At 48.5% G+C, this 12590-nt stretch overlaps 1 protein-coding gene across 2 annotated transcripts in view; it reads left to right on the top strand.

Annotated features, from left to right (window-relative positions):
* The first annotated feature begins 8644 nt into the window (after positions 1-8644).
* The window catches only part of Ezr (ezrin), a 47697-nt gene continuing 43751 nt past the window's right edge, over positions 8645-12590 (top strand). The window contains exons 1-2 of one of the 2 annotated variants that reach the window (XM_076858077.2): positions 8645-8733; positions 9316-9402. In XM_076858077.2, the coding sequence (XP_076714192.1) occupies positions 9391-9402 (12 nt within the window). In that variant the 5' untranslated portion in view covers positions 8645-8733; positions 9316-9390. Of the gene's footprint in view, positions 8743-9315; positions 9403-12590 lie in introns of both variants that reach the window. The other variant, XM_076858076.2, reaches the window with a different exon arrangement.

Below are 12590 nucleotides of genomic sequence, written 5' to 3' on the forward strand. Positions count from 1 at the left end.
TCCAGCTGACAAAGCCCAGTTCATTCCACCACAGTGATGGAATAAAAATGTTGATTGAGCCCTTCTCTGTGTCAGGCACTGAGATAGACCCCAGGGGATAAGGATAAATGTCTTCAAGGAGCCATAATTAACTTCCTGCCTTAAATTAGAACACTTCCCATTGAAAAAAATTCTGAGGGAACTAAACAGAAATATTTAGACTAAGTAAACTTAGCCTCAAATGTTTTGAGAGTTGTACAATATTTAGAGAATGGAGTCCAATTCATTATTTAGGGGGACCTTGGTTCCTGAGCAGTATTTTAAGAGGGGAAAGATAGGATTGCTGAAGATGAGTGCTCCTGATTAACGAGAGAAGTCAGAGAGCATGGAGATGCAGATGGGGAGACAAGAACAAGGGGTGGTGGGAAGCAACTCTGGATAGATAAGAAACTAGATTCTTGGAGACTGCAGGCATCAAAAACACCTAGATTAAAAAACCTCACTGGAGGAGAGCAACTTGCAATCTTTAAGAAGTTAGCTTCCGTTTGTTCTGCAGGCCACAGGAGATGCAGGGTACTGGCACAGATAATGGATGGTCATTCCTTTCACTTATGGGGAGGGTCAGGTGGAGACTCCAGGCATTCATCACAGTTTGAAGGTTCTAATAAATAATGTTTTTCTTCTCTGGACCAGTTCTGGGACAACTAGGATAAAACTCCAAACTGTTATTGCTGATAAAGCCACCATTGGAGAATGTGGCCACCAACTGTGGGCAGGTGTAGCTTAAAACTGAAGGGAGAATCACAGGAATGTGCCCCCTCATCAGAGCAGGCCCTGTCCCTGGGGGCCTCCCATGGAGTGGGATTCGGGCCAGGCATGATGAGTAAGGCTGGGAGGGGTGGAGCAGTCCTCAGGTGCCCAGGTGGGTCCTTCTTCACTGAGGGGCAGGAGGAGCCCAACACACGGTACTAGAGGAAATGAAATAGTGCATCGCCACATGGAAGAGAGGTCTCCTTCTCAGTTCTACAAGACGACAAGAGAATGCAGAAAAGCCAGAAAGAATCAACACCACCAGAGTTCTGAGCTTCGGGGGACACACAGACCTGGTTTGTCCACATTCCTGTGGGCTTCAACCTCACCCTCTCTGAGGCTGACTACCTGGTGGACTCCACTCTGAGATACAAAGTAGCTTTTGGATTGTCTTTCTTTAAAAGTAATTTCAGAATGAAAGCCAGTCTCAGGCAATGTGTGCCTAAGGACTTAGATCCACAGTCTCTACTGTAGATAGATCCAGAAAGCAGTTGGTTAGCTTTCCTTGACGTGGTGGAGATTGCACCCAACATCCACGGGTGTCCTTGGAAGTCATCTTTGAGCCGTTTCTCACCTGGTGATGAGGCACACAGGGTGGGACATGGCCAGAGGAGATCACCAGTTGTAAGACGGGCAGATACTAGAAGCACTTGTTGCAGTCTGAAGAGGCCTAATAAGTGCTTTCTGCCAGTCTAGAAGCAGAACCCAGCTCTGCTGGCAAGGAAATGTGCAGAAAACTGAAAACCACTCTGTTGTTTACTGAGGAAGAAAAGGCAGGGCAAGGGGTTTGGGCACACAGCACACACAGACAGGATCTGCTGGGAGGAAGAGCACTGGCCAGTCATTTAGAGTTTTGTTCACCACAAATGAGGGGGAAACCCCATCCTCTAACATCCCTAAAGTTTAAGACCTTGAATTACCAACAGTGACAATTCCCAAAATAGAAAGTGCAACCACAGACCTGCCTTTGTGTACACAGAGAATGGAGAGTCTGTGGATGGGCTGCTGCCAGCCTGTGTGTTTCCCACCCCCACCCCCAGGCACATGGGGAGCCATCCCTGCCAGCAGTGTCTCCTGTGAGTGCTAAACAGTAACAGGGGGGCGACAGCGCTATGGAGCCTAGGGAGACATCACAAATCACCTTGTTGGACCCAACTCAGAACAGACACTAAAGCAAGTCTGCAGGGCATAAGGCTGAGGTGGACACACACCTGGCCCAGGGACACATTTTGTATGGCTTGCAGAGGATTTTGAAGAAATATTAACCCATTGCCAATGCTTAAGAATTTGGAGCTCTCAAATAAAAAGCCAGCTTTCAGACTTTTCTTGAAAATGAGACCTGTAGCAGGACAGGGCCCACATTCCAGCTAGGCCACAGCCCTCCAGGCCATCATGCCTCGCCAAGTCCCCAGGGCCTTTCCTCGGCCTGCTGCTGTGAGCATCCGCGTCTGTTGGCTGGCCAGGTCTGAAGTGACTGCCAACACTCACAGTCAATGGTGGAACTGGGGCCAGACTCAGGACAGCCGCCTTTGGGCTCCACCACCCACCATCCATGAATTCCTGAATCAAACTCTTGGGTTCACCTGAGGACCCAGAAAAGGAGCTGGCTTGGAATTACATATCAGCCAAGTGAGGATGCTGATATCATGGAAACTCCGGAAGGTCTGGTAAACGCCAAACAGCCAAAGGCCAAATTTTAATGAAGTGTAAACTTCAGGGGCTCCTCCATGTGGCCCATTGCCTAGGGAGGGTAGCAGCTCAATAAATATTTGTTAAATGAAAGATGTGTTCCATGTTTCAGCCTGGGCTGCAGCATTGCCCAAGATGTTATAAAGATGGATTTATTCTGGAGTTGAGTCCTTTTGATATTCAGTATGATCCAGCGGGTCACGGACATTCATCACAGGCTACAGAAATTCGTTTGCCCTGTTATCAAAAGGATTTTATTTCCAATTTAAAAAATTAGAAAAAAAAACATGAAGTGCCAATTTTCCAAGTTTACATGTCAAATCTCTAGGATCTAGACATCTGTGTGCTAGTGAGATGCACTGCAGAATACTCACAGGGCTCTGTGTTCAGCTCAGTTCTATAAATTTTCAGTGAGCCCGATCACATGCATGACTCTGTCCTCAGTACTGAGACACCAGATGCTGGCCTTAACTTTGCAGGGTGGGGGTAGGCAGGGAAAAGCTCGTGATTTTTAAGTGTTTATTGTTTATGTCTGCCACTAAGTACCTAACTACTAATATTTATTTGGGAAGTAGTTTGTTTCACACAAGTGGATTTCTTTTCATACAAAACCTTAACTTTTGCATAATGGACATAGCATCTTCAGGGTAGTGACCGTTCTGAGGACTAGGCAGCCTGTAGTTTATCTATAAGATAATGGGATAAAATAGTACCATTTGTTCAATCTATAGATGGTGGGTATATAACTGTCCAATGAATTATCTCCTGAAGATTTTAGACATTTCATAATTTTTTAAAAAAATCACAAAATAGCATGTTTTCTGACAGTAGAGAGCAGATACGAAGTCCTTTCCCTGAGGAAACCATCACTGTGAGCATCAACCACTGCCCCAGGCTACACCTGGGCAGGGACCCTGAGGAATGCACAGCTGCAGACGTGACCACAGTCGCTTACACCGGGCTCCCTCTGCTCTGCTTCCCTTTCTGCCTCATTGCTGAAGGCCTCTGGCTGCTGTCAGTGTATCGGTCTGTACCTTGCACCCTCCCTCCCAGCCTGCTGTGTCCTGGGGAGGCAGCTTATCAAACTCTTAGAAGTGGCATGAGGGTGAACTTTAAGGGAAACCTAACAAGATTCTAAATACATACATGTGTCCTTTCTGATGGTGTTTGGGGCAGCAGAAGTAGCTAAATAAAAAGTCCTGGGAATTGTGTCATGATTGGCAATGTAGGTGTACAGGCAAGAAAACTAGCCAGAGCACCCACCTTTGACACTAACTAGTAGTGTTCGGTCATTCCCTACTCAAGAAATGCACATCTATTACCTGCCAGGCACTGCTTTAGCTGCTGAGGACCCAGCAGGGAACAGGACAGACAGGCAGCTGCAGGCCTGGTCAGGGAGAAGGCGAACACACATGACAACTGTGGTGTGGCCACTGCTCTGAGGTTGGCAAATGGGGGAGGGGGTGGAGGGAGGTGGCACTTCAGGTGGCCGTGTTGGGATGTGCCCTTAGAGAGGGTCCCTTGGGCCAAGACCTAGAAGATAAGCTAAGGCCAGGCTGGCAGAGATGGCACCTTCCAGGCTGAAGAAAGATCCAGCATGAGACCCCTGAGGTGGGAACAGGACCGATATTCACAGAACACATAATCAGGCATCGGTGGGGAAGTGGAGCCAGCAGAGTTTGGGGACTGTGACGGCATGAGTGGCAGGAGGTGTGGCTGGGGAAGCAGTTACACACAGGGCCAAGGAGAAGTCTAAACTTTATTCCCAATCCCAGAAGTCTGGGAAGGATCCAATCTGCTGTGTCCTGGAAAGGGGGCTGTGAGGGCGGCTGGATAGGATGGATGGCGTGGGAGGGTGAAGTGGGGTGCTGGAGAGACAGGGATTGAGGCCGACTTCTAGATCTAAGCAGCAGGGCTCACAGCAGGGCTATTTGCTGAGAAGAGGAAGGCTGATCTCAAACAATCAAGAACATCAGAAAAGCCAAGGTCAGGGCTGAAGATGTGGCGGAAGCCTTGGGAACAGATGAGATGACCCAGGAAGGGAGTGTACACAGATAAGGGCCCAGGCCTGGGCAGGCTGAACCAGGGAGAGGTTGGGGAGGGGAACTGGAGGACAGAAGATAGGACACAGGATCCCTAAGAACAGAGCGTGCCAGGGAGTGCTCGGATGTGTGGAAGGCTGCTCAGAGGGTAAGATGAGGCAGAGGGATCTGGCGCCCGCACTCAGCAGGACAGAGGGAATGGGAGCTAGACAAGAGAAGTCTGGGAGCAGGAATAAGCACAATTTAATGCTCTAGGTCGGCCTCCTTGTAAAACAAAGGTAACTGAACAGTTGAGCTTAGCCATTTCTTGCAATGCACTTTGTACCACATGCTTTTAGACTGGGAAAAAAAATGCTTGGAAAAAAAAAGGGGGTGGATGATAAAGGATAAGAAAAAACTATAATATAGGAAGCCATGCTGTTTGGGAGTTAAACAAGTTGTGTGGTCGTTAATACTCTTTTACATGAAAATTATTAAGGATGTTTATATAAATTATTAAATAAGCAAATAATTAAAATAGAACTGCTAGTGGCCATTCAGAATTCTTAGCACACCCAAATTATGTAAGCTACTCCATTAAAATAGAAACAAGGGACTCTCCCTAGTTTACCATCTAGTAAAATTCCTTAACAATTATGTCTAGACCCAATGCCCACTCACACAGCTGAGTGGCACCTGGGGGACTGTTGTGAAAGCCCCCTCTCACCTGACCAGTCACTCTTCTGGAAGTCAGAAAAGAAAGTTCCATGATATCAGAAATTTGCATATCGAGATCATGAAACTTTATGAGATTCCATGAAATGTTTATTTCTCTGTAACTATCATCTTAGCCAAAGACAAGCTTGCCTTAATGTGATGTTTAAAATAAATATTTCAGCACCACAAAAAAGTAGAAAGAAGGCAATGAAGGGCACCCCTGGACCCCACTCACCTTGATAAAGCATAACCAATGCAGGTGAGCCTGCACAGAGTGTCTCAAATTGCATCATCTCCCAAGAATACTGCATATCTTAAATTTTCACCCAAGGTTAAGTGTTGAAAAATCACCCACAACCCTGTTTTGTCAAGGACACTCCACATGTGTTTCCTGATTGCCTATTGACTGTTCTTTCAAAGAGAGTGAGGCTGGAGATTGTCATGCTATTTGTGGACTTTCTTTAATTGGTTGAGATTAACCTGGCACCGGTGTGGAGACAGGCTCAGAGGTGACTTGATAGGAAGGCTACACTGTGTGTCTGGGATGTGACGGTTCTGTACAAGGGTTCTGGTTGTGGGCCCTCTCACTTTGGCTTACCTTGCCTTAAGAATCCAACCAAGGCCCAGTGCAGTGGTACATTCCTGTAATCCCAGCTTTCAGGAGGATCACAAGTTCAAGGTCAGCTGGAACAAGCCCTTGAGACCCTGTCTCAAAATGAAAAGCACTGGGGATGTAGCCCAGAGAACTTGCCTAGCATGTATGAGGCCATTGGTTCAGCACTGGAAAAATAAAATAAAATAAAAAAAAAATAAAAGGTACCAAGAGCCCTCCTTTGCCAGGCTCATAAGGCAGATGTATGCTTGCACTCCTGAAATGAGGAGTCAGTCCAGTAAGCACGATTCCTGCTCCAGGGCTCCCACGCTTCCTTCTGAGGTATTGATTATCATATATAACAAACACAGGGAACATATCATGTATTCAAAACACAGGGAACAGCTTCACAAATGGTCAGAAGAGAGGCAAGGTAAGTAAGGCATCAGGGTCTTGTCACGTTCAAAGTCCGTGGTTCTCAAAATTTGGTGCGCCTGAGAATCACCTGGGTAGCTTGTTAAAGGCAGATTCCAGGGGCAACCTGGGTCTCCCTGAATTCCTAGGGAGGGCTCCAGAGAGGACCTGACACATGCCTAAGCTTCAGAGCCATTGTCCTAAGCCATTGTCCTAAGTCAAAGATTGCCCTGGAAATCAGACTTCTGCAAATGCTGGGGGAGGGAGGGCTCAGGTTCTAAAGGCATTTGAAAATAAGTTACCCCTGAAAAATCCCCCCAAATTCTCAGAAGATAGAGTATAAATGGCTTTATTTGGTGGGGGCCCCTTTACAGTAAATGTAAGTTAAACAATATAATGCTTACACATTGAGACACATGAGGAATGCATATACAAAACAGAGCTTTATGCTAGCTTAACTGTACGAGGAAGAGAAATACCTACAAATTGAATGTAAGTTAAAAGCTTGTATGATATGACTCTGTGTCACGAGAATACTATGAAATAGTCATTTTACAGATGAAGAGTTGGAAGCTCAATTGTGTGGCTTACCCGGAGTGACCAGCCAGGAAGCACTGGAACCAGATTTCAGCCTTAGCTCTGTTTGCTACTAAACCCTGTCATCTTTACCACACTGCCACAGGCCATTTTTCAGTATTCCTCTGAAGGGTAAAGTTCAGAAATGTTCCAGAAGGTCTAGGGCCACTGCTATTTCAAACATTCACTTAATAAGACAATATACCATACACTGAGTAAGATAAAAATTACATTACAAACTTGTCCTAGCAGCAGAGCTGGGGTCCCAAACTGCTACCAAAATTCCAAGTGGTGATAAGGTGCTGCAGACATGGTGTTTTAAGAGGAATATGTACAATGTCGGCATTGTAGTTGATTAAAATATCTTCCATAGTTTCCTTCCTACCCCAGTTGCCATTATATCTTCTTTTTTTTTTTGTTGTTGTTGTTGTTGTAGATGGACATAATACCTTTACTTTATTTATTTTTATGTGGTGCTGAGGATCTACCCAGTGCCTCACATGCATTAGGCAAGTGCTCTACCACTGAGCTACAACTCCAGCCTATATCTACCTTTTAATAGAAGAAATTTTGTCTTTGAGAGGGAAGTGACTTTTCTGATTAGAGGACAAAACCTCAGAAAAGTCCTCCTTCCTCGACAGACCTCTGAAATGCCTGGGCCTGCAGTGGGGAGGTCACAGGAGCTGGCAGGGTTGCCCCAGCAGCCAAGTGCAGCATGGTGGGTTGGGCATGACCATTCACCCAGCGCTGGGCTAAACACTCCACATGCACAATCTCATTTAATCCTAAATCTATATAGGAGGGGCTACTAGTGTCTCTTACCCTACATAGGGGGAAACTGAGTCAGAGAGTTTGGAACTTTACCCCAAATCTTTGGTCACTCCTTGTATCAGGACAGAGTGTTTACCATACTGTTCTAGGCATTTTAATGCATTAACACCTCTAATCGTCATTATAATCCCATGAAATAGGAGTCATATTTAATGCAGTTTCACAGATATGAAAACAAAAGCGCTAAGGGATTCAGTAACCCACCAGGCTCCCATAGGGAGTTAGTGGTGAGCATAGGAAAGGAATTCAGGGGGGAGTCTCAACCTTGTCCACGTCACCGTCACCTGGGGGCCTTGCTGATACTCAGATTGCTGGGCCCCGGCCCTAGAGTTTTGGAAACCCTTGTTGGGGTGGCACCTGTCGTTTCTGCGGCTGCAAGTTCGCAGGGGATGCTGGGACAGCAACAGGCTAGTTGCAGAACCAGACTGCGAGAGCCAACGCTCTAGAGGGAGCTCTCCAACTCACTGCACAAGTTCTACTGGTCACCGAGTTCATGTGTTTTTAAAACTCCTCCTAAGAGCTAGTAAGAAGAAAAAAATTTTTCTGGAATTTCAGAGATTCCCACTTAACTTTTTGCAAGTCGAGTCAAATAAGGCAACACATTAGTCCTTTAACCTAACCAAGCGGTGGTGGAGTGTCTTCAACGCCCGTCTTTCTCGGATGAAGGCGGAGGCGGCACAGACCACGTGCACGGAGACACCGCGACCAGGTACGGCCGCCCAGACCCGGGTCCCGGCCCAAGGACGTCGGGGCAGCCCCACCCCAAACGGCCGGGCAACTACCCTGGGCGCCCGCCCAGCCAGACTTATGTACATTTCTTGATGTCCCTGTGTCCAGTGCGGAACAGTGTCGCACCTTACGTCTCCTGCCGGAGTAGAACCTAGTGCACACAAACCCCCCACCCGGGCAGCGCCGAGGCAAAGGTCCGCCAGAACCAGGGGCGCGGGGCCGCGGCCATCTTGAGCGGGGCGCACCTCGCAGGTCGCGCGGGCGGGGCGGGAAGGGGCGCGGCCCCGGGACCCCGCCCCGCGAGGGCCTCTCGGGCGCGCGGGCGGCGGGCGCACTCGCGGTCGCACGGACAGCAGGAGCGCACGTCCACTGCGGGCGCCGCGGGTGAGCCGGGCGCGCGGCGGGGGCGGGGGCGAGGGTCGGGCGGGCTCGCGTGCGCGCTCCGCGGAGGGGACCGTGGCCAGGACTCGACGGCAGGTGCGGCGGGGACGGTCCGGCGGAAGGACAGCCAGCACGGGAGCCCGGGCGGACGACCTCGAGGGGCGCCCAGCGAGGCCCCACTCCGGGCAGGTGGAGCTGAACCTGTGCGGCCGGGCGCCGCGGCTGCTGCGCGACCGTTCTCTGTCCACTCTGTCTCCTCCCGAAGGGAAAGCGGAGCCCGGGCTGCATGGACGCGCTCCTCCCGGTTCCCCGGCAGTTAGTTTTTTTAAAAGTGTTTCTCCGAGGCTGGACGGTTGCAGGCCCGGGGCAGCGATTGCCACACTAGTGAAACTTGCTGTGCGCTCGGGCGGCCCCAGGAGGACCGCGGTGGACCCCGCGCCGGCAGCCCCGCCCCGCCGCTCCCCGCCCCCCGCCTCCGACCCCGCGGGGCGGTGACTCACCCGGCGCCGCCCGGCCGGTTCTTAAGCCGCGCGCCGAGGGCTGCCGGGCGCGCTAAGGGCTTGTCTCTGACTCCAGGTCGCGAGAACTTTGTCAGCTGCTGCTGCACAGCCGAGTTTCCGGGGGATTGAGTGAGCCCACCAGGAACCGAAAATGCCGAAACCAGTAAGTTGCCCCGGTTCTGGGCCGGGTCACGTGCGCCAGGCTCCCCCTCCGTCTGGAGTCACCTGCTTGAGTGGATGGGGACAAGAACCGGGCGCTGACGGCCTGTCCCCTGACCATTTGTTGATCCTTTTGCGGGACGCCAGAAAGACACCATTGTGCTCTTCTCTCGCTAGGCCTTTTCTCCGTGAGTCCCCTTCCCCGAAGTTGTGGTCATTCTTAAAAATGAGGCAGAGCCCCCCCTTTACCTTGTTTCTGTCTTTTTAAAAAGTGCCTGCTAGTGCAACTTTGAGGTTTCTTAAAAAGTGCAAATCGCACTCTGGTGGTTTCCAACTGCCTACACCTGCTGGCCCATTTCCTTCAACTGTCCGAAACCACATGCAGCCCGCACCTTCCTGGGGCGATTTGAAGGGCATTTGGGAGAGAAGACACCCTCTCTGCAGCAGGCAGCCTTCGTACAGTCCGATTCCCACCGGGTCCGGGAGGCGCTGGCCTGTAAACCTGGGAATTTGCTGGTTACAGCAGGATTCCTATCTCTGAAAGGGTTTAGCGATGGACTTGAATTGCAGATGAGGCCGCCCTGGAGCTTGATAAGGACGCTCCCCGGGCTCCGGTCCTGTACTGCTGGTGAAGTCAGCTGATTCAAGTGCTGTGTTCCTGCCCCCCGTCCTCGAGTATGATTTGATTGTGTTGAGATTGCTGACCAGGCCCGGGTGGTTGTAGGAACTGGTTCTTAGTGGCATTGCTTAGAAAGTTGTATGTATTTCAGCGGGTGACACACACCTGTAACACCAACTATTCCCAGGCTGAGGCAGGAGAATCGCGAGTTCCAAGTGGGTCTGGATAACTTAGTGAGACCTTTGTCTCAAGTGAAAAACAAAAAGACTGGAGATGTAGCTTAGTGGTAAAGCGCCCCTCAGTACTGGAAACAAACAAAAAGTTGTGTATATTCCACCATTTTAACACTGGTGAGCTGGGTGACTTGGCACTAGGAAGAGGGTTTTACCTTTTTTTGAGATTTGAGTCATGGAGAAAATATCGAGTCTTTAACAATTATAATTAATGATACATAAAAATTTATTTTTAGTTTTTCAAATAATGTGGTTCTTTAATCAATACTTTTGTGCCTTTCCTACTGTTAAGTTTTATGTTCCCTGAAAGGAATTCTTGATTAGAAGACTTATTTTACTATTAGGTTAAAAAAATTACTAATAGATTCAGACATCATAGACTTCTGGTGTGAGTCATATCATTAAGATGACTGGTTCATGAGGCAGATTTTTTTTTTCCTATACAAAATTCTTCCTTTCATTTCAAACTTAAAGTGACACATAACAGCCAAGCTCTACAGTGCCTGTGGTCTACCTCTGGCCTGATTGTAGCTCCTTAACCAGGACTGCAGAGTGTAGCAAGCTTGGGGATTTAGGGGGGCGGGGGTCAAGAAATGAGCTTCTGGTGTGGTTTTCTTGATTTCACTAAAAAAATGCGGAGTGCTAAGATAGTGCCCAGAAAAAAAGTCAGTGTTTCTGGTCACTAATTTTCTTTTTCTTTTTATAATTTGTAATTTCTTTTAGTCTTTTTCTGTTTTTTTTTTAACTTCTTTTAATTGTGGTGAAATGTATATAACATTTAATTTGTCCTTGTAACCATTTATAAGTGTGCAACTCATTGGCATTACGTGTTCCTATTGTTAAGCAGCCATCACCTGAACATCATTACCCCACAGTGACCCCCAGTACCCATTAAGCACTTGCGCCCCATTTCCTCAGCCCCCAGCCTCTGGCATCTACCATTCTAGTTTGCCTCTGTGAATTCAGCTACTCTGGGGACCTTGGTGGGGGGTGCCTTTCAGTATGTGTCCTTCTGTGCCTGTTTCCTTTCCCTCCACATGAATGGCCTCTTCAGGGCTCACCTGCTTTGCAGGTATGTCAGAATTCCCAGCCTTTTTGTCTTACAGCAGGTATGTTTGAACTTCATTTTGATTTAAAGTCTTGGTGATGCCTAAGAATTTAAAAATTGTTTCTGACACAGTGAAGATGGTTGTAAAACTGCAAAGGAAGGCGAGTAGCCATCACTGTGTGTGTGTGTGTGTGTGTGTGTGTGTGTGTGTGTACGTGCACGCGCGCGCATCAGCCTCAGTACCAGAGGAACTTTTTGAAAGCTTTGTTTTATGTAATATATTCAGTTACCATTTTTGAATCTTATTGAGAGGTCTCCTTTTAGGTGAGCCAGACTTGTCTGCTGTGGAAATCCCTGCCTGTTCCTCCTTGGGCAGGAGAGAGTGTTACCATCTACAAATTACGTTAGGACCACCCTGTCTGTCATTGAGAAGGGCACAGTAGCCATCTCTAAGGTAGTTATGGAGAATCTAGTTTGATAGTTAAACTAAGTTTTGGGGGCTCTTTTGTTGGTTGTTTTTTTGGATTCGATAAATGGTCAAGGTACATTCATCAGTGAGCTTCATCTTTTAAACAAAGGGCTATTGATTCTAATTATTCAGTCCCAAGTTAAGAATTTCACTTAGATAGCTTTCATGGGATTGAATGTTTAATAATAGGATTAAGGGTCAATTACACTTAATGTATACATCTGAATAGTGGGGTTTGGGGCTTCCATCCACCTGGTGATTGGTTTACCTGCTCTGAGAGGATGGCTTTGTACATAAAACAGTATAAATGAAATAATACTCGTTTACTGTACCTTAATACTGCTTCTGAAAGCGCCACTTACTGAAGAGGTTGAGTGTTTGGCCAGCAGGGTGCCCTACAAGAGGTGATGAGGATTCTGTCCTGCCAGGGCCACTGTCTGGAACCTGAACCAAGACACAGGCACACACTAAAGGGGAAAGTGGGGAACTCTCAGCTTTCTCAGGGGAAAGGAGCCTTGGTGGAGTGTGGCAGCACAGGCATCTGGTGGGGACAAGGGCGAGCCCTGGAGAAGCCCATTTCAGGGGAGGAGGGCTGGCACTCGACGAGGGACAGCTGTGGCCTGTCTGGTCTTGCTTTCCTTGGCTGCTTTGGGGCCGTATTCCGTGGGACTGGTGGACTTCCAAGGAGGGCACTCTGGTGCTCTGGCCTCCTCGGAGGACGGGGGTAGGGATTGACATGCGGGGAATGGTTCAGGAGGCAGTCCTTGTGCCACCTTCCAGGCCAGGTGGCTGGCCCTCAGAGTTCCTCCTCCTTCCTCTTTCT

The sequence above is a fragment of the Callospermophilus lateralis genome, chromosome 6 (genome assembly GCF_048772815.1).
Source record: "Callospermophilus lateralis isolate mCalLat2 chromosome 6, mCalLat2.hap1, whole genome shotgun sequence".
NCBI classification, from domain to species: domain Eukaryota; kingdom Metazoa; phylum Chordata; class Mammalia; order Rodentia; family Sciuridae; genus Callospermophilus; species Callospermophilus lateralis.